This window comes from Coloeus monedula, assembly GCF_965178545.1.
Source record: "Coloeus monedula genome assembly, chromosome: Z".
NCBI classification, from domain to species: domain Eukaryota; kingdom Metazoa; phylum Chordata; class Aves; order Passeriformes; family Corvidae; genus Coloeus; species Coloeus monedula.
The window spans coordinates 67,549,729-67,572,525 of record NC_138822.1 but is presented as its reverse complement, the minus strand read 5'-3'; the positions used below and the strand labels follow the sequence as shown (position 1 = coordinate 67,572,525).

The following is a 22,797-nucleotide window of genomic DNA, read 5'->3' as shown; positions in this document are numbered from 1 at the left end:
CTTTTTGTGGCTGAGTTATGTTTCCTATGCAATTTGTTTCCAAACCATTTACCTGAGCACTGTACATAAACTCAGGCTGATAAATACAAGGAATTCTTGGTCTGAACTGCAGACTAAGAACCTGCTCACAGGGCTTCTCCAGGCTGGGCTGCTGACATTTGGCTTACTCTGGTACACTGCTCTTCTCTTCTCACACCCACATCACTGTACAGGAATAGCAGCCAGAAGAATCCTCCCCCATGTGTGTTTTAGCTTTGGGCTGTGATACACGCCTGTGACCAGAATGGAAGCTGCTATTGTTTTGAATTTCTGACTCCATAAAAGGAACGTTATTGTTTGTCTTACTTTTTTCCACCTCCCCAATGAGTTGTTCTATGACCACTAGTTTCAGCAAGATTTGTTCAAGACTAAAACAGTGTTTTTTCAGCTTGCCATATTCTGTGCCTTTTCACAGAATTCTGATGGAACTGACATGTTAACAGGTCGATCAATAAAATAGTGAAGTTTTTATCCATGGAGTTATATCAGTATCACCCCATCAGATACTGAGAGAAGAAAGCATCTTGTTATAAATATATGGGAAAAAAACCCAGAGAGGATGAGACCCCTATACATATGTAAATCTCCCACTTAGCCCAGCAGCTTAGTGACATAATCACAAAACAACTCTTCAAGAGCATAGGTGCTTCATTAACATTTGCAAAGCACTTTTGAGACATAGGTGAAAGGCTCCTCTACAGCTACAAACATGAAAAGAAATCTCCAGCCAAATAAAAGTCCTACAAGAACTACACAGATTTGATATCCACTAAAAATCATTCCTGCCATACTTCAAAGGTGTCCTTTCTGAGCAATCTGAACATTCTTCTGGAATGCATAATTTTTTCAAGGGCTTGAGATCCATGCTAGGGCTGACTTGGAAATTCAACTTAAGCTCCAGGGAGGGTATTAGAAAAGTTGATTCAAATGCATGCAGCAGTTTTTTCCTCCTTCACACAGGAAAAGCAAGCTGGAGAACACTCCAGGTCCTGCTTGCTCTGATGTAAATGGAGCAGGAAAATCCACAGGAAAACCTTAAAGATGGAATGAGGGTATTAGGCCACCTCTGCATATAGAGCTGATTGCTGGAGATCTAGTCTTTAGAATTTGAAAGCCACAGCTAAAGAGAAGTCTTGTCCTTCTCCACATCATAAGATTTTCTTAAGGAAATCAAGAAAAAGCTTACTTGGCTTTCTTTGTCCAGACCTCCAGCTGTTAAACTAATTTCTGAGAAGCCTATAAACCTCCAGAAGCTTTCCTGGAGGAGAATTCATGACTCCTTAGCAGATATGGTCATTCACAAGCTGTCTTGATTCACAGGCACAAGGAAGTAACCACACAGATTTCCAAAGAGGTCATCTCGTAAGAGGTCATCTCATTGCATTGGTACATAATCTGCACTTCACCGTGAAATGATCAAATCTGATATATTTTATCTGGTATGTTATATAGGCATCTGGCTCTTAGTGGCCGATCTACCCTGATTGAGTAGGGGGACAAGATGACATCCAGAGGTTCCTTAAAACCTCAACCATTCTGGGATTCTATGATTTTGTACCAGTTTTTCATGTAGCTAATACTCTAAAATTTTTGTATGTTATTGCAGGTACCTTTACAGCTAACAGTTTAATGAAGCTGGACAAGAATCTTTGGAAGTAGGGAGGAAAAAAATAAAATAATAAAAATAATTACAGTAAAAGTTAGACTCTGTGTATCGTGTTTATTATTTTGTATTTTATAATGGGAAGATATTAACAAAGAATGAGGTTCCATCTGGAGGAGCAGTGCTTAACTTTTTCAAAGGCAAAGCACCAGTCCAAAGACTACATATCACAATGCCTCCTGATCCAGGCTTCAACTTTTAGGACTTCCTAAATTGTGCCAAGTTTCTCTATGGACCTTGCCTTGGATTGTGACACAAAACTACTGAAGCAACTCTGAGAAAAGGTATTAGCTAGACCTCAAAACTACTGTTCAGGACTCTGCTAAAATTAGTCTTGTACCAAACATTTTTCACCATTTTTTATTCTAAAAGTGGGCAGTTTTCACTGAGTCTTACAACATTGTCAAGTCACCTGCCTCATGTGCAATTTGGCTGTTTAATACCAGCTTGACCAAAAGTAAGTTTGGGGCATTCCTCAGGGCTCTTATGTGAATAAATTTCTAATGTGTCTGTTACTCCCTGATCACTAGGAAAAGAACGTATAACTTTTTTGTTATCAAATCATAGGAAAAAAATCACTGTTGTCTGGCAATCTAGATACAAATGAGCACAGTCTTGTGAAGTTACTTACATTGTTTTCTTGATTCCTGTTATTCTGAAGAAGTGTGATGACACAATTGTGGATGAAGAAGGCAAGCGTTAGAACCCCTGTGAGCTGAGGGAACAGAATTCTAAACTCTAAAGGAAGAAAAAAAAAGTGTTTTTAAGTTACTTCTTTGAAGCAAGCAATGCTAAAATGCAGATGACATACAGTGCTGTGGAGGGTACTGGCAAACTCATGCACTTCCACCTTGAATTAGAACAATCTATCTCATCTTTGACCATAGCCAATGCAGATATTTAATCAGGAAGTACAAAATGCATGAAGACAGTAGTTACTGTAGAATACACTTTCCAGCAAGGCTTCTCTGATAGACTCCAACCATCAGTGATTGCTAGATTAATTTGACACATCCAAGCTTTTCTGGTCCTCAACAGTTTAACTGGAAATCATTTGTAATATTGGAATTGAAAACCGTAAGGCTGTATACCTATGGGTTCCTGAAGAGGGAGATGGAGGGAAGGAATCATTTGCCCTGTGAGCACTTTTAGTTATTAAGAAGTCACTTATGCTATCAGAAGAAAAATTACATCTGTAGATATTTAAGAAGCTCTGCTTGCAAGCCAGGGCAGAAAGAAAGGTAGAGCAATTTCGTATCATGCTTCACATCATGTATGAAAAAATTTCTTTTTTGTCTTAATGGGAATAGCATTGTTCTGTTTCTTTTAATAGTCAAAAGATGTTCATATCTTAACTTTTTTGAAGGCAAAGCACCGGTCCAAAGACTATATATCACAAAGCCACCTAGTCTAGGCTTCAACCTTCAGATTTTCTACATAGTGCCAAGTTTCTCTATGGACCTTGACTTGAAAAAGCACTGGAAGTGCTGCAAATGGTCTAGGAACTCACCAATGTGTAACATCATTAAAGCACCGTCTTAGTTTGCATTACCTAAGAATGTAATTAGAGACCCCTAAGATAGCTCAGCTTCTGGGAAGCATCCAGCAGTATAGCACAACACTAATCAGAGGTTCAGAAATCCTTCCAGAACAAACCACAGAGAGCTCCATGCAAACATATTTAAAACAGACTTCTGTGAAGTGCTATAAAGTTAGAAAAGTAAACACATGTAGCGGGGGGGGTCCCGGTAGCAGGGAAATCCAGCCAAAGTCACGATACAAACACCGATACGATTTGAGCATCGTGCTCCAGTTTTATTATTCAGTTACACCAAGTTATACTTTTTTCCAAAGTTCACACCCCTTTCCCATGAGAAAGCCTCTAAGCAGTGGGGGAGCTGACCGGTGTATACCTTTTCCCAAGGCTGTTCAAGGCTGCCAGCTAGCAGGTGCCTTGCAAGCCTGTTTTCAGCCTGAGGCCCCTTCAGGGGTACTTCTGCAACAGCCCTGGGATGCCCAAGCCCTCCTGGGGTACCCTATATTCCACAAGGAATCCCTCTACAAATACACCCCAGGCAACTAATGGAGGGCTTATCCAAGCTGAAAGAATATGCTTTCCCTAGGGCTGGATTCACTGTACCTTCAATACCTAATTAGCATGATGCACTGCTGATAGACTTGAGAGTGCAAGCGACTTTTGGTCTTGTTTTCCATCCACTACTTTAATCTCAATAATTAAAAGCAAACTGACAGTTTCAGAATCTCTTGTAGCTATATTTGTACATGTAGCATTAGCTACATGCTTTGTCTATCTCCTAGCAGTACTAGGAGATTTTGCCAAAATAATTGAACTACTGGGTGCTCTACTTCTCAGTGACCTGTGGCACGTGTGTCACTATAACTCATTTTTCTCATTTGTTTCTGAGAACAGAAGAAGCGATACTATTCAAATGTACAGGACACAGCTCCCTGGAGATAACTGGTCATTCAGTTTTGCCTATTGTAAAGGATTGGGAAAAACAGCTAAGACCTAACCCTGGTTCTCTTATTCCAGGTTCCTTAAAACAAGAAACTTACCTCTTTAGGCTGTCTGCTCATGCAATAACAAATGCCACTTGTTTATGACTATGGCATCTCACAGTGTAATTTATAACAGTAATTTGGAAAGAACAAATAGCCATCGAACAACTTTCAAGAAAATAAAATCATACTGGAAAGCTAACGTGTGTTTAAAAGAGAAGACCTAAGATTATGGCCTAAAACTTGAGATAGATGGGGAAGTACAGGAAAACTGTACTTGCTAATTATGGTGAATGAGCTATTTCATTTAAGTAAGACACTGTGTAGGGAACTTGAAGTACCTTTAACAGACAGTCTCTCTACAGTTTGTCATTTTTAATTGCTAGTGAAACAGGCATAATCTGAAACTGGTGCTACCAGAACTTAAAATAACACAGGTAAAACAGGACTATGGTAAACTCTCTGTCACAAGAGGTATGTCGGAGATTCCTCTGACAGGCACTCCTCCTCTTCCCCTCTGTTGGTATCATCTCTTAACTAAGGAACATCGCTGGGAAAGGGATTCCTTGCCACTTTGTCCAGAGGGATCTTTCCTCTACATGCATCATCAGACAGCATTTCCTCACTTTATTTATGTCGGAGAGGTGTTAAAAGATGAATGAGAAAAAAATATCTTAAACTCATCAAATACATGCTTCATTACTGCATTTTAACTATCTTACCTGGTACGAAAAATTCATTCTCTGTAAACCAGTTGAATTCTAAGTGTATTCCCAGATGAGCAGCCTTTACTGTAACCATAAAAACTAAGTAGACAACTGAAACTGTACCTGGAAAAAAATGAGAGCCAAACAAACACCATGATGCAGTACAAAGTATTTATGCAGGGTTTCATTTCTGCTCCACCCAGCTAGTTAGTAGTAGTCAAACAGCTATGGTTGGTATTCATTCTTAACAGCAGACTAGGTCTAAACATTTTCTTTACTTCTCTTAGAGGTCAGAGAGAAAAAATAATGCACATGCACACAACATAAACTTCCAGCAAATTTAGTATTTTCCAGGTGCTGGTGACAGCAGAGGAAGTACTGTGTAATCCCTGTTGCTGGGAAGGTGGAAAGATCTTTAGGCACTAACAGAGCAGTTCCAGCTTTCACTGCCAGGATTTCAATCTAAGCTGAGACAATGTTGATCACAGTACTCCAGCTATTACAATATTCATCTAGTCATTGGCTTTTTTGAACCAAAGAGCTCAATGAAATGTGAAATTACTGCACTTGTGAACTTAACACTGCAAACTAGAAGTTGATGATGACATTTCAATGCTACTGATCAAAACACTGTGTTAATTGTAACTTTGGATAATATTTATTATAATACTGGATTTGCACTGCATCTCATTGGTTCAGAGGCATCCAGCAGTACTCTGCACAGCTAAAGGACAACAAATGAGATCACAGATGGGTATAATGCCTTGCTGTGTATACCTGTGGAATGGAGTGTATATGGACTTGGGTCAGACCATTTGAAAGAGACAAAGGCAGAATAGTAACTACCTAAAAATTGAAGGAAACTGAGCAACAATAATTAAGGCTACTGCAATGCACCTCATGGCCAATAATGCTGCTAGTGATCAGACAACAGGCTGTAGTTAAGCAAAGACAAAAATCCAGCATTTTTACCATTTAGAATACACATTCAAAAAAGACATCATTTCATTCTAGCAATATCTGCAAAGTTAAAAAATAAACTGAAGAAATTATCATTCGATTATGCAGAGCACGGTCAAGAAATTAGGAAAATAAAAGGTTTTGTACATGAAGGTCAGCTAAAATATTCTATAGTTACCTAATGATTCCTGTTTCCATGGATATCAAGAAAAGTAAAACTCTACTGAGATAAATTTCAGCATCTCAAAATTGCCTTTCATTTTTTCCTGTTCTATAAACTTTACAAAAATTAAGGCAATTTTGAACAGCTTCTGACTTATAATAATCTACTGAAGTGATGAGCAATTAATAATCAGGTTCTTTTATTTCTAATGTTATATCTAAATACATAAAACCCACACCTCTTGCACAGAAGCAGTATCAAGTACCCAAATTCCTATGTGGTATTTATATCTAATGGCTTCAGCAAGAGCAGATCGAAGCTCTGATAAAGTGTTACTATGGAACAGAGGAATAAACTAGACCTTCAAATCCCTGTCCTCTACCTCCTTTACAATGCAACTCCAACTTTTCAACCTCTGATCCCCATCTGCTTTTCTCTTTCTCTTCACTGTGGACTTCAGTGCTACCCCTCAGACCTCTCATGCTCCCTGAATCCTGACCAGCTCCACTCATCATGCATGTGCTTTACTCACTTTACCAGCCTCAGCCACCCTGGCCTTCTATCTCAAGACATGGAAGCTAGAAGTCACAATTGTTGCCTCTGCAGCACAGAAGAGTCCACAATATTGGAAGCTGGGACAAAGAACAGCAGCAGGTCATACTGACTGACTGATGCTACGATTAATTAATCACCTGATTGGCAGCAGCCGATTTCAGGTCAAAAGCATCTAGTCTTTGGGAGTAACTAACTGCTGGTTTGAAATGTTTACCAGAGGAGGCGGAGTACACCTGACTATAACAAGATAGTATGTATCAAATGCTGCACAGCAGCAGGTATGGAATCATTTGGGAAAATATGTTGTAACGGAATTTGTTTCACAGGATCATCAAGCAATCAAAAGGAAGAAAAATGAACTGCATATTAACTGTAAGATTCAAGCAAAGCAGCATAGAAAGCCTGTGGGGTTGATAAACCAACCAACAACCCACTTCAAGGCACAATAGGGACTGCCAGCAAAATACTGGAAGAGTGGCTGGAAAGCTGCCCAGTGGAAAAGAACCTGGGGGTGCTGGTGACAGCAGTTGAACATGGGCTGACAATATGCTGACAGGTGGCCAAGGAGGCCAGTGGCATCCTGGCCTGGATCAGCAATAGTGTGGCCAGCAGGACCAGGGCAGGGATTGTCCTGCAGTACTTGGCACTGCTGAGGCTGCCCCTGTGACGTGAATATTGCCAGTTTTGGGCCCCTCAAGACAAGAAGGACATCGAGATGCTGGGAAGTGTCTAGGGGAAGGAAATGAAGCTAGTGAAGGGTCAGGAGCACAAGTTCTATGAGGACCAGCTGAGGGAGCTGGGGGTGTTTGGCCTGGTGAAAAGGAGGCTCAGGGGTGACCTTACCACTCTCTACAACCGCCTGAAAGGAGGCTGCAGCCAGGTGAGGCTTGGTCACTTCTCCCAGGCAATCAGTGACAGGATGAGAGGACATGGCCTCAAGCTGTACCAGAGAAGGTTCAGATTTGGAAAATGTTCTTCTCAGAAAGGGTTGTCAAGCACTGGAACAGGCTATACAGAGTAATGGTCAAGTCACCACCCCGGGACATATTTAAAAGATGTATAGATACAGCACTTATGGACATGGTTAAGTGGTGGACTTGACAGTGTTGAGTTAACAGTTGGACTCAATGATCTTACAGGACTTTTCCAACCCAAAAGATTATATGATTCTACTCACTGGAGTAGCTTTCACTGTCTTCTGAACACTTCAGTCACAATGAACCAATTAATAGTATTTGTTACCTACCTAGGACATTAAACTTCGCAAAGAAGGATGGAGACTTCAGATTTAGCAGGGGTAGAAGAACTGCAATCAGGTAAAATGGTACTGTTTGTGATTTGTCCCACCATTCCTCGAAGAGCTCAAAACCTGTTCTGTTGCTAGACAAGAACATCACACTCCTGTTCTGTGGCAGGTGACCACTAGCAGCACTTGGACAAATGACTGGAAGAAAGGAAAAGAAAAATATCTTCAGATGAAAAGGGTTTTACTTGCGCAGAATATTCACAGCCAAGGTCGCACAATTGCTGGTTGTGTTTTACCTGCTGAGGATTTCTCAAGTGCAATGTTCAGCATTCAGTTCCTAACTTCTCTTTGTTTTTTTAATCAGGAATTCATTGCTACGATTCCACTACTAGGCACCTTGCACTCTAATCTGACAGTGCTACAGTTCTTCCAGCTGAGCACAACAAAGATGATAATTTATCTGAAGTCCAAGTTGTGACACAGGATCAGCCTTCAAGGTCACATACCTTTAACGAGGTCTGTTCAGTGCCTACGTGCACCTGCTGGAATCAAGTTATAGCAATGCTTCTTTGCATCTGGCTGCATATTTAGCATCCTAATCTGTCCCTGCACACTTCACTAAGATCATATCAACAAAGATCCATGTGCACCTCTGTACAGAAGAGCCTGAATTACTGTAAACTGCTCTACAAACAAAGGATTGCAAAAAAGCTACTGGCAGGTCAAAAACTCATGCACTGAACAAAAACACTCTTGTCATCTTTGTGCCATGACAGGGGCAAGTACATCACTGCCAGACAACACAACACAACAAATTTAAGATGTGCTCCAGTAACATTCCTAAGAGAGAACATCTTACATGGAGGTTGAACAATGGCAGCACCTGAACAAGTGACTGGAACAAAATCAACCAAAAAGACCCTGTGCAGAACACAAGCCTATGAAGCTCTGTGTTGAAATATAAAACTGTCTTATTGTGCTCATAATGTCTTATTTTAAATCTTGGCCTCCTGCAATACTCAGCAGCCATTATCCTACACTGTCTGCATTCCCATTCTGTCACAAAACCGAAGGTGTTAGAATCATTCTGACAAATTTCTTGCTTAAAAGAGGATTGTTTTACAACCCTTGAAAAATGCTTTTGTTCTTACTCATCTCATTGGTAGCCCTGAATGTCCTGTCAGGAGTCACTTGAACATCTGGCAGTCCTTAATTTTGTGTAGCAGATGCTTTAAATCTTCTAGTTGGTGGAGAATAGTGTGGAATATTGTCTACTTTGCCTCCAAGTTATACCCCCTGCTGCATAAGAATGGGAGAGAACAGCAGAAGCCAGAGAGAGCACAAATTGGTGCCTTGCTGGTAAGGACTGCAAGAGAAGCAGGATTCAACACTAGCTCAAATGCAAATCAACTGGTTTTCAGAACTATTTCTCAACTCCTTGCCTGACTCCAACATCTGCTCTCCAGAAACACAGCTGCAGCTAGTGTTACATACAGCTGCCCAGCTGGTAGTGATATGTTTCCCCATTCCTCATGCACTCAGGATAGAAAAAGCTTTCTGCTTCCTCAGAAAGCAGTACAAATTCAGTCACTATTACAGAAGCAGAAAGATTCAGGGGTTGACAGTGCCTGCCTTGCTCCTGTCTTCATTCTACATTATTCTGCCTACTTAAGAACCCTGAGTAGATCTATGTTCATACTTGACTGCAGTTTCTTCCCTTAGTTGTGTAAATGTCAGATGCTCAAAAAAGCACAAGCGGAGGCTCAAGTAGTCTGACACTTATTTTTTTTGCACTCGGCATCATTAAAACTGTTCTTACATAAGTTTTTTTAAAAAATTATCTTGCTGCAGAACTGGTGAGTAGCAAAGCTGCCCCAGTCAAGATTTTAAACAATGAACAGAACTAAGGTGCCTCAAACTTAGGGTGTGAAAGTTAAAATTCCTTAAGGCAATTCCTCATTGTGCAACTACCGTTAAAAAGTTAACATTCAGGCTTTTACGGAGGATGTATCTGGGCATACAGAAACTTGTAACTGACTTTTTAATACTTATTCCCACCTCCACTTTCTTTACTTATTTTTTCCTTCCCCAATTATTAAGATCTCCAAGTATGTGGTTATTTGTGGAAGTACAAATCCCAGATAGGAAATTACAGGTTTTTAAGAAACACATAGTTACAACTTACGACATATACTTTATAACTGGAATGTGGTTAGGTATTGAAACATGATGACTTGCCTTCAAACCCCCACCCCAAAACTGGAAACACAATACTACAAGGGCTTCTTACCTTTGTTACTTCCATTTGTGCCAGGAACAATATCCGTTACATTAATGTCATGAACAAAGTCTGAAAAGAAGAAAATCTCACTATCAATGTTCCAAACCTGCTACTAGGCTTTCACCTCTTGACTTGACCAAAATTAAGTAAGAAAATACTTTGGCAAACTACATCAGAGGCACAATACAGCAGCTTGCACTCCCCACAGACCCAAGTGAAAACTTTCAAACTATTGTAGAAGTGTTTTAAAGTAGCTCCACATTCTACTACTTTCTTCTCAGTAGCCCTGTCCATTTATAAATTTCCCAAGACTCCCCACTCCTAGGATTCCTGTTCCATAAGCACACCTCCCATTCTCCCAGCTACTCGGTTGGTAGTGTTGAACAGTAGGCCAGTGACAGATGCATCTTAAATCCAGAAAAAGAGGGCATGCAACCATACCCCTAGTCCAGATGGTACTATACAGAAAAAGCTTCCCTTACTCATTTCTCTAATATTTTCTTTTTCAAAAGAGGATCTGTGGGATGCTTTTTCCATGTATCCACAGACAATTCTGGAAAAAGGTTTAAGCCTTACTGTCTACATGCATTTCTAGTACTGTTTTATTTCCAGTACACTCCTGTGCTACTTTACTGCTATACAACACCAGTTCCAAGTTTCTGCAACCTCACCTTTAAGAGGGTATTGGATAGCAATTTCATTATATTTATGTATATATATATACAAAGAAAATGCTCCATCAGCTTGGAAACTGAAGTAGCATGTCACTGGTTAAATTTTGCTTCTGTTGCATGTGGGTGTGTTATGCACACAGAGAATCAACTGGGGCAGTTGGCCTCAGATTTCTTAAATGCAATTAAAAGCAGCTTGTTTCTCATAAAGAAAGCAAAAAGTCATGTGGGAAGAAAACTGTTTCTTCTTTATTTTGATTTATGACACCCTGAATCACAAATAAGTTTCTCATACTTACTTCTACTAGTTCAGGGTATACACCAATCAGAAGATTTAACTAAAATCACTGATCACCTCCTCACTTAATCACTATTTTGTGTTCCTAATTGAAAAAAAGTACCTAGTGAGAATCCATCAAAATTAATAGCTCTTACAGAATTAAAGCACTTTCAAAGTAGTTAAAGATGTAACTTTTGTTTCTTCTGTATTTAAAAAGCAGTTTAGGACTAGAAACTGCATTTGTGGATTTCTTTTTTTTCCATAAAAAAAAACTGAACAAGACCATGCGATAGCATGTTAAAGAAAAGACATGATATTGTACTCAGTTAACAATTCTTGCATTCTTTGTGTACTACACATTTCTAGACCATCCTCCCTCAGGAAATCAATTTTTTCCCACATAAATTGTATGTGCAGATGTTTTAAAAAGTCATCTGAATGTATTAGAATTAAATACAGTAGCCTTAGAATACTTAGAAACGCATGGCAGGAAGATGCCATTGTGTCAAACCTACATCCTATTACATATTTTATTACCTAGTAATTAAGTATGAAAGTTAAAAGAAGCCAGTGATTGTTATCTCAGACCAAACAACTTAAATAAGAACTCCAAACAAATAGAGGTAAGTGATAAAATAACATGCCAGACCCATGAAAAAGCAGGACTTTTCTCCTAGAAAAGAAGCTCTTTTCACCATTTTGAATTTTGCTTATAAGAATTGGCATTATTTAATTCAGAATAATTTAAGATTTAAGTGTTTATCTTCTTAAAAAAACCCCAAAGTCTAAAATGAAATGGCTGTAACAACATATAAATTAGGTCAGCTATAAAATACATCAGTCATTAACCAACATAGCAAAGTATGTCCTTCAGGGATGGCGGGAATTCTAATTAAACACTGTTTAAGAGGTTTAAGTGTCTGTGCTGTTACTTGCCTCAGAGATTTGTTAACTACCTTCAAAACAGAACCTCTTAAATCTTAGTCAACCTATTCAATACTATGAGTCAGATTTTCAAAGCTCTCCATACCATCATCCATTCCCAGAACTCTACACTGATTACACGCACAAATGCTTGTGTGCCTGTGCATGTACCAGGGTATAAAAACCCAAAGTGTTCTCTTTTGTAGCAGTGCCACACTAAGAATCATTTTTACTGTGATACAGTTCACTGTTCCCTCACGGACACTTGCAAAAATTTCCTATATGGCAATACTTTCAGTGTGTTTGTTAAAATCTATAATGAAACTATAGTTTTTCATTATCCTTAATAATTTCAACAGTCTAGCCTGTTATAGGGCTGTTGAAATAGATACGCCCATGTAAACAAAGGGGGACTGAGAAGAGAGGAAAGAAGCAACCAGGTTTAGGTTGTTTAAACTATACCAAGAAAACCACACTTTGAGAAATTGAAAAAGTGGCTTTGAAAACACACAGGACTTTGCCCATAACACCACACACAGTTACTTATTCTCAACTGATTTTTCATGCAATGTAGCAGGAAAATCAAGATTACATAAATGGACCATCCTGTTTAATTATAAAGCAGTCTTGATCTTTCCAAAGGTTTGCTGTAAAACTTAACCAAAAATGTATACTTACTGTATATAAATTTCCCTGTGTTGAACAGAAAGTTGGACATAAGTACCCAATAAACAACCATGGCTCCAACAAGTGATACCATAGAAAATATGAGGCTTGACCATTGACCAAAGGATCCAAAGTAATACTTGCAAACATCTGGGAATTCCCAGTTTGAGGTATCTGTTAAAGCTGAAAAAGATACAAAACCCAAAAAATATATCTAAACAAAATGTTACACTAGAATTAGTAGAACTATTCATGACAAAATGTGGAGGTTTTTTTTAGAATATTCTGACACACATTCCCAGCACTTTCAAGGACTAAGAGAATTGCCAGTAACTTTAAAATATAGCACTCATAAAGTGTTTGACTGAAGAAGCCTAAAGTAGAGACTTTTATGGGGCCATACTACTACTTTTGAATACTTTCAGAAGCACTGAAATAAGACATGGCAAAAATGCCACCATGCATTTGCAGCTAAAGCCCTTTGCAGGAGTTATAAGAAGGCCAGACCATGAACTATTCCTCAACAGTGCCCTGAAATGAGTCCAGTCACAAACTGAAAGTCTTAATGGCCTTTATTTGAGCAAGTTAGAGGTTAATTTATGCACAAAAGCACCAACCAAACAAGAGCCGCAAGATGACTTTTGAACAATACAAGTACATTCTAATTAGATCCACTGTCAGTGACTGCTTCAGCTGCTGACTGTACTTAAAGTGCTTTCAACACAGAACATACACAAATATTAGGGCAATACAGAGCCCACCCTGTTCCACTGTGCAAGCTGATCAGATATATAGAGCACTGGACAGTGCTTATGGAGAAAAGATGCCTCTAACTCTCCAGGTCCCCAAAAACTTAGTAAGTGAACATCTGAAACCATGCTTGCTGACTGTTTGTGTTTGGCTATAATACTTAGGTCCCAAGCAACTGAAGGAATACCTAATAAGGGAAGGCAGGCATTTAGCATACAGAGCTTAGACACAGACTACAAAAATAGAGAGATATTCAATGGAATAGCTTTTATTTGCAGGTCAGGTCTAACGTATAGTAAAGACACATACAAACAGAATCTATTGCATATTGGTATTTCACACTTAATGGAAATATTTGCATTATGAAGCTTTGGATTTCTTACATATCATTTGCCGTGATTTCACAACTCTGTAACAGCAATAAAGAGTCAAAATGCCCATCAGTAAGATGAGAGTAATTCCAGAAGTGAAGCCTGCCTGTTAAGAGTGAGAAATACAGTTAATACTACAAAAAAATGAAGAGTTAGCCATGTTACCAAAAGCATTTTCATATGCATATATTTTTCATAGTTTACCTGTTTTATTCCCCATGGGATACTTAATATGGATGTACCCATCATGGTATTCCATATCATAAATCTAGGAAGAAAAAATCCAGTCAATATTTTAAGAACTACTCTTACCTCATATTGTCTTCTTAGTTAACAACAGTTACATATACTATATAGAACATTCAATAATAATGCATTTTGTGGCTAATATATGGCAAGGTGTTTAACATACATTGTCACTAGACTGGAGTTTTTACCATAGCCATCTGTGCAACTGTCAACTTTAAAAGCAGTTCCTAATGGACTGTACACGTAGATTTCATCAGGAGCTGGGAGTACATGATCAGGAGCAATCTAAAAAGTGGATAAAAACCAAGACTTATTAGTAACATCAATATAACCAATTGTCCTGAATACAGCAAGTCAACTATTTCAGGTCACAAATGTTTCCAGGAAATCACATTAAAAAAAAAAATTTAAAAAAGAAAGAAAAGGTTGTACTATGCTAATTCTCTTCCTGGGGGAAAAAACCCAACAAACAGTTGATAGAATTTCTAGAGAGCAGAAAAATGCATTTTCCTTCTGCAAAATATGTGTAAACACACTATGAACAGATCATGCTAGCTCAGCAGTTCAATTACTGCAGCTGCTTAAAATGCTTAAATCTTATAGAAGGGAGAAATCTGGGCAGCCTGGGTCACTCTTATAAAATTCATGTTGTTTGTATGCTTTCTTTTAATGGTGAAGGCATTGCACAGGAAATAAATAACAGCTTGTGATAAAACAAAACCTTTCTAAGGCACTCAGCTACTAGATACTTAATTCAAAGCAAGCTGCAGAACAACTCTCCCCCAACCTTTACTTCCACTGCTTATATAAATCTAGGCTGTGTAAGACCCAACATGCCAGAGACCACCCAGTTAATGAGGCCCTGTCTTTGCCTTACCAATGCCTTGTCTGCAGGGGATGTGAGCCTGCTATAGTAATGAATTCGTTTATTCATTGCTGAAGCTTCATCAGTGACTCTTTGCATGTCATCATTCACACTGACTATGTTTGTGGGCTCCACATGAAATGGTCTAAAGGAGGGGAAAAAAAGGGAAAAAAGGAAAACCCTTAAAACCGTGGAACACAAGATCTAACATACAACTCAGAGAACAGGTCAGCAGTACTCAGGATGGTTTTGTCATTCACTGACACAAGGCAAATGCAAAAATATCAATCAATGCCACTGACAGAAGCTGCCATCCATGAAAGAGCCATGAGTTTATCATCCATATTAAAATGGCCTCCAGCCCAGATTCTGTAGAGCAACCTAACATCAGACCTAATATCCAGCTGTTAGTTTTCAACAATGAATCACACAAGAAATACATGTTAATAAGCTTGGGCAAGCTTATTAGTGCTTATAACTGGTGTTGCCAGAACTAGTGCAGAGGAACAGAGGTAGAAACAGAAAGCATGAGAAAGAGGAATGAGCGGTGGCAGTGAGAACCACCTATGAAAAGATTAGGAACTACTAATCTAGCTGAAAACACTACATAGAATTGTGTTCAGTGGGGAAGGAACCAAGACAAAATAAGTCCATGTGCTCACACTATTTTTACGCCAAAGCAACAGGGAATGGACTTTGTCTCGCTTCCTTCTTCCTCACCTTAGTTAGACTGCAGGCACGGTCACAGCTGCTGAAGGAGAAAGTGGGCACACCCACATGCCCCCCTTGTTCTCTCTGCACACACAGGGGTACAGAGCAAGCACAGTGAAAGCTGCTCCTAAAGTTAAAACACAACATAAATCCAGCTTCGTGCAAGGAGCGCTACCAGACAAACATGTCTGAATCAAGGTACTGCTGACATTTTCTTTTCTAACTCAAGTATAATTTACTTCCATATAGGCATATTATGCTCTTGCTTAAAACCAACATTCATACCTGGCACTGAGAGGCTAATTTCTCAAACAAGACAGAGGACACTAGTGGCCTCTAAGCCCTAATACACTGGGGTTTTTTTTCCTTTCAGCAGTGCTTTTAATTTTTAAAACTACCTCAACAGCTTTCTGATCTTCGTCTTCCAGGCTGATGTTTAAATCACTCAAAAACCCATAGAAACAGAGATCACAACAAGTTTCCAACTACTAGGAACAGGAATTAGGTCACCAATAAAGCCATGCCATTTATTCTGCAATATGAGCAGAATCTATTTGAATTGACTGGTTTTCAATATTAATTTCTGTTTCAGACTACAAAGGAACTTGGGCAACCTCTCCAGCTCCAGCTGTCAATACCATCCATAAAAAAGTTCCCATTCTCTTTCCCAATTAATAATTAAGCATTTGTACTATGACACCACGTTTTATCTGTAAGGAAGATAAGGAACACAGTTCTTTGCTCGGTCTTTGGAAGAGATGAAGATAGGTTCCTATTCCTGTGTGCTTAAAGGGGAGACAGTATGTGGGAGCACCTAAGAAAATAAGAAAACTTGAGTCACAAAAGTGGAAAATAGAGAACACAAACTTCCATCTCCACAAATTCATTCTTTCTTTTATCTTAATTAATTCTTACATATTCCTTCATCATGGAAAAAATGGCTTAGACTTTCTAAGTTGTTTCCTACTTACTGAAATGAAAATGAACACTTTTAATTCTCTAAAACATTCTCAATTGACTCTTCTTCCTATTAATATGACATGATGGGGGAAATACGTGTTTTGTGTGTGCTCTTTTGTGGTTTTCTTATAAACAATTAGAGAGATCTCAATTTAAGAGAAAAAAATTTTAAGCAATAACTTTATTACTCAGAACACAGGTACAAGGGGCTAACCTTCCACATGTAGATGAAGTACAAAAATACTCATGGACTGTCGGTTCCTAAGGACTTCATTTGTTTTAGCGTAAAATTTATTAGGTTGAGCCAATCATTGGACACAGCTAAAATATATTTCATTAGAAAACCTGTAAAATAAAGACTGTAGTTCTGAAAAGAGGAAAAGTAACTTGTTTAAATGCCGCCCCACCTCCACTCAGCTCTCTGCTGCTTTCTTTTTGGATCTCTGACATGCACTATATTTAGAACACTTAAAAGTATGTGTTTTGCTAATTACATGAGAGCTGCACAGTGTGTAGACCTTCACCCCTTTCCTCATCTCCATTTAATATTATTAGTACATCCCCATAAAATTCCACTGCAATTGTGGAAAGGTTAGTGAGACAAAGTCTACATTTTGCTTCAAAGCAAGTAGATCTGTGACAAAGATTTCTTTCAAGATGGTGTTCAACAGCTGCTAACATGGATGTTGAAGAAAACTTCCAGAGTGTAAGACAGCGAGATTATTTTTTAAAGCAATTCAGGATGAAAGCTAAGGATGATTTTAAAATTAAAGTAACAGAAAACATGAATACAACATCCTATTTTATGGGGAAAGCAGTGTTGTTAGTCCAATGACCAAACAAATATAAAGAAAATAAATTATGTGTAGCAAAAACCTATCTGTAGGTAAAAAGTTGTTTAAAGAAAGACATTTCATTTTCTTCAGTATTATGAACAGAGTCTGGATTAAACAAGCAACTTATGGTCTAGCACAAAACAAATGGGTATGACCCAGAATCTAATCTATGGGTGAGGAAAAGAAAACAAAAGTAAACAATCCCTAAGAAATTCTATATACCTATTTCTTCTGCTTCCTGACTAGAGGAATGCATATGTTTATTGCTACCAGTACTTGGGCTGCTTCCCCTCTTGATCCCTACTCCTGTGAATCTGTTGAGAATGAAAATTATGTAAAGCAGCAGTTAATTATATTTCTTCTGGGGTACCACTGCACCACTAGCCCTGAGCAAGTGACTGCTAAAACAGACTGACCACCCATCAATTTTATGTTACTTGCAGGTCTCTTTGAAAACATCAGTCTGACTTGGAAGCTGTGTGAGCAGGCTAGGAGGCAACCTTTCTCCCTGATCTCCACTAGGAGAGGGTAGCACCTTGTTTAGGATCAGGGTCAAGGTATTGGTCCCAGCAATACCCAGATCAAAGACTGGTTGTAGGCATAACTCAAATGGCAGTCTGAGAAGCTCTCTCAAAAGCTCAAAGAAGTTCTCAAAGACTGAGAATTTCTAAGCTCAAAGCAGGTAGGATATAATCTGGGATGTATTTTGAAAAACTATTTAGGGACCTTATGTCTATGCAAGCACTCTGTACATGCAAGTATTAGCAGGTACAATACATTCCTACAAAAAAATCTGATTTATACAGGCAATTATATCATATCTCTCAAGTGGCAAAATGATTATGAAAAGAATGTTGGACAAGATGATCTGGGGGAAGGGGAGAGATTGCATGACCGGAGGGTGTGACTATGACGTGAAACACTGCAGATAATTTTCATGCACTGAGATAAACTATAATGTCTCTTGAATTTCATCCACACTAAAAGACACAATTACAATCACTATTTCATCAGCTAGCCTGAAAAACAACACTCTTTTACCAGGGCAAACATACCAGTAAAACAGAGCTGTTTTCCACAGCACCATGAGTATGGAAAACTTGCAGGACCACATGCAGGAGGTCCAGATCTTCCATACATTACCCTCTGTAGGTGTATTTCAGAAAACATTCCCAGAAAACCTGCAGCTACACTCATCTTTTCTTACTCACACAAAGGTACAGTTAATAATAATTCTCTAGAGCCGGTCCAGGAAAAGAAAGAAGAGTGATTCTGTCCAAACTTCCTCACGTTTTGAACTTCAGTAGCAATTTTTGCAAGCAAAGAAAATGAAAAGAGATGCTCATGATTAAGGTTGTTCCCAAATACTGTGATAAGCAAAGTTCTAGTGTTGGATTTGGAGGGCTAGCAAGAACAGCATAAAAGGAACACTGGCCAAACACATACAATTTTGCATAAGGATGGTGCATTCATCTTACGGATATTTTCAGCAATGCACTACATCTTGCAGGGCAATGAAGGAGTAAGACTAATGCATATCTCCAGAACTTCTAAATTAAATAATACTGCTTTTCAAGTACCTTTGCTGAAGTATTTTTAAACATCAAACAATTAGTTCTTGAGATCTGATCAAAAACATGGTAAGTATTGAGGTGATTTTTTTTGTAACACTATGTCTTTTAGCTCTACATGATGCTCTTAATGACTTGACATTAGACAAGCTTTACATTTTTAAACAAATAGGCAAAAACCTTCTTTACAGGATGCTTTACAATTTCTTTCCTCCAAAGAGACCACAAGGAGACACTTTAGCTTACTGCACAGATTACTTTGAACCCCACATCAATCACTTACTTTTCAGGGATGTGACAGGACTGTCACACAGAAATAAAGCTAGTAAATTCCTACAGCTTTATTGTCTTACTGAGTTACCAAATTATTATAGAAATGCTGTATAGGGCAGAGAACAAACTAAGGAGTAAAACTGATTCACTGTATTGGAAATTAAGATAAGGAGAAAAAATAATAAGAATAGGTGGCTATTTCATAATTGGCAACTGCCTATCTGGATAGGAGCACCAGGCACTGGAAGTTTCCCCAGGGAACTGGCCATGGTACCAAGCCTGTCAGAGTTCAAGAAGCATTTGGACACCAGTCTCAGGCACATGATCTGATTCTGGGGGTAGTCCTGTAAAGGGCCAGGAGTTGGATTTAAGGATCCTTGTGGGCCTCTTCCAACTCAGGATCCTCTGTGATTACAGTATCAGTGCGATTCTCTTAAGGAAATCTGTATCAAAGAATTCCCCAAGTGACTTGGTTTCTACTTTCTAAGCTGTCTGAATTTACTGAAGCATTAGACAGTGTGCTTACAGTTATTCTGTAAGATCTTCATTCTCTTGGCAACACACTTTACCTAAATTTTTCCGCATGGATATCACCATTATAGTAATTACAGCACGATCCCACAAGTTTCTTAACTTGCATGCTGGATGCAGAACTAAAATACCCTTTCAAAGCATAATGTCATTGCTTGCACACTTTAACAAATTAGAAATCACAAGTTTTACCACAACACATTTCAATCACTGTTCCTCTTCTGTATCAAAGACAAAAGCTATTTTACTTGTCACTTACCAAGAAATATGAAGGTTCTTAATTAAGGTTACAAATTTTTCCAGTTAATAAGAAGCAATATTAGGAATTCACAGAAGTGTTGGCAAGAGAGAAATACAGGGAAAGGAAGCCATGGTGTAAAATTATCACATTCATATGGAGTAATAAAGGCATAATAAATGCAGAAAGGATAGATTTGCACAGGTTGCCGACCATTGCCTACCTTCTTCTAAGTTAAAAGAACTTTGAAAATAAAGGGAATCAACCACTTTTGCATGAAAAAGGCTTCTCTGACTGCCATCTACAGATACTGTTTAATTTATAGCTGTTCAATTTAACTTACTGATGCCTCCTACAATCTGGGAACCTGTGGGACTTCAAAAAGAATAAGAAAAAAAGGCAGAAGTCTTGATCTCCCTTTAGCAGGAGGCATTGTCAAGTTTTTTCATATGCAAAATGAAACATCAATTGCTTCTTTGAAGATTCAAGTATTCCCGACTGACAACTGCAGTATCTGTTGACAGTGAACAGATTTTAAGAGCGGTTGGAAGAAAACAAGAAACTCCCTCTTTTGCATACAATAACTACCAACAAGCCACTGCAACAATGATATGATGTCGCTGTTGGGGCGGTCACCACACACACACACACACACACACACAGACACAGACACACACACACACACACACACACAAGGACAGTGCCCCTTTCAAGGGCCAAAAAGCCGTTTATTAAACAAAGCAGCCTCTTTTATACACTTCTTGTATGTTATCAGTCATGTTATATATTCATTGGCTGCTAAACTACTACAATAGACTCATTGGCTAGTACTAACTACAACATACCTATAGCATAAGCATTCAAGCACTCAGAAAAATAACAGGTGCAGATATGTTGCTGTTTTCTCCTTCTATTGTTTAACTTTCATGCTTCTGTTGATACTACATTCTCATGGGTAAAAACTAATTGTTTTTCTTCTCACAGACTTTTCTCACAGTCCTTCTCTAGCCAAAGTAACAGGCCTGAGCCATAATTTTACAAATGCAACAAGGCCTTCATTTTATAAGGTTTTACTTAAATGCCACAATATTCTAGTTTCCAAAGGGCCCTACAAAATGGGAAAAACACCCTGAATGCCATGTGAGTAATTCGGGTCACCAGGAGGAACAATAACATCCTCCTTAAAAGGATTAAAAGTGGCTTTATATTTCCCCCAAATTAGCAAAACAATACTAGACAAAGTAATTTACAACTCTAAAAAACAATTAGCTCTTTGTTCTTACGTAAACACTGAAAAGCATTCCTTTCAAAAATCCCAAATCCTCCAAGCTGTTAAGAAAACCAAATAACTATGCAAATGCCTCAAATCTCAAGCAACCCAAACAAAAGTGCAGAACAGCACTAAAACAGACAATCAGTAATTATAGCAAATCACACAGAACACTTGAAGAGCTATCTCAATCAAAGCAGAGTGACCAAGCACCCACTTGGGTCCAGTTTCTGAACAGCAAGTTAAAAAAAGGAACAGAGCAAAACCACACTGCATTGTACTACTGGATTTGCACTGTTTGATACTTCCGTGTATAATAATCCTCCTTCCCTGGAGCTGCTAATCCCTAAAGGTTTAATGAAGAAGCCCTTCAAACTGTCCACTGCTCTGACCATGACTGACACAGACCCCTATGGCCTCTTCTTCCTTATTTCTTCTTTTAAAGTGTGGGGGTTGCCTGTTCTAGTATAGAAATGGAGTTCAAACTTGTTTAGCCCCTCTGTGATTTCCAGGTCTTTCTGATATCCCAGGCCTCATGCCCTTCATCCTTGTGCCTCTGCATACCTGAAAGGCAAAAACCCTAGGTCGTAGAAAATGGGAGAATGAACTCAAGAGAGGAGCAGTAAGGACATTTAGGCAGATCTGCAGAGCTAGAGGCTGTGAATGTGGGCACACAATCCAAGTACACACTTCTGCTTTTAGGAAGGGAACCAAATGCCACAGGCTATGACCTTTTATGAAGCTGAGTATCCAGACTTAAATCACAGGGAAAAAACCACAACCACACAATATGGAAACAATACCTAACCTCACTTAGAAAAGTGAGTCTTAGCATTTAGGTATTTCAAAAAACCTCTCTCATTGCTACTGCATCACCACAACATCCGAAATCCACTGCTCCTCAAACGGAACACATACTTCCTCCAAAACAAGTTGCTCCAGAAAGTCATACAGATTAGCAGTCTTCTTATGACAAGAAGGCCATGAGGAGCTCAGATACTCCACAAAAAGAGAAAGACTTCATTTACATTCATTCACAGTTGCCTTTTCTACCTGAAAGTACTCTACTGTTTCCTAGCCTTTATATACACAATTCTGTATGCTTCTACACCTGTGCTCCCTTTGTTCCCTCACTCAGACCCTTATCCTCCTTCCTTTACTTGCAGAGAAGAGCATGTAAGTAGGCTTTCATAGCTTTCCAAAGCTGGAGGCTGAGATAGCAACAAAGCTCTATCCTCAAGAACTCTTTTTTTTTTGCTGAAGTGGCCTCCGACAACGTGATTTTTTTGTATGCAACACCGCCATCTTCAGTTCCTTCAGGAAAACTGCGTTACTGAAATACGATGGCTGTAAAGAGGAAAAAAAGAATCATAAATAGGTCCAAGAGGTGCTATGGTGCTATTCCTTCATCTAAAAATGCAGAGCTGATGCCTTCAGCTAGTATTACAAGGGCTGTTCCCAGACTGATTTCAGTTTTGGTTCCATGACCAGCCCACA

General features: G+C 38.8%; 1 protein-coding gene across 7 annotated transcripts in view; it reads right to left on the bottom strand.

Moving 5' to 3' along the window:
• The window catches only part of SLC38A9 (solute carrier family 38 member 9), a 47,768-nt gene that overhangs the window by 17,360 nt on the left and 7,611 nt on the right, over positions 1 to 22,797 (bottom strand). For 2 of the 7 annotated variants that reach the window (XM_082301480.1, XM_082301484.1), the window contains 9 exons: positions 14,923 to 15,055; positions 14,209 to 14,330; positions 14,001 to 14,064; positions 13,809 to 13,902; positions 12,688 to 12,858; positions 10,144 to 10,203; positions 7,854 to 8,051; positions 4,945 to 5,052; positions 2,334 to 2,440 (listed from right to left, as the gene is read on the bottom strand). In XM_082301480.1, the coding sequence (XP_082157606.1) occupies positions 2,334 to 2,440; positions 4,945 to 5,052; positions 7,854 to 8,051; positions 10,144 to 10,203; positions 12,688 to 12,858; positions 13,809 to 13,902; positions 14,001 to 14,064; positions 14,209 to 14,330; positions 14,923 to 15,055 (1,057 nt within the window). Of the gene's footprint in view, positions 1 to 2,333; positions 2,441 to 4,944; positions 5,053 to 7,853; positions 8,052 to 10,143; positions 10,204 to 12,687; positions 12,859 to 13,808; positions 13,903 to 14,000; positions 14,065 to 14,208; positions 14,331 to 14,922; positions 15,056 to 15,630; positions 22,648 to 22,797 lie in introns of those variants that run through there. The other 5 variants (XM_082301482.1, XM_082301483.1, XM_082301481.1 and 2 more) reach the window with 5 other exon arrangements.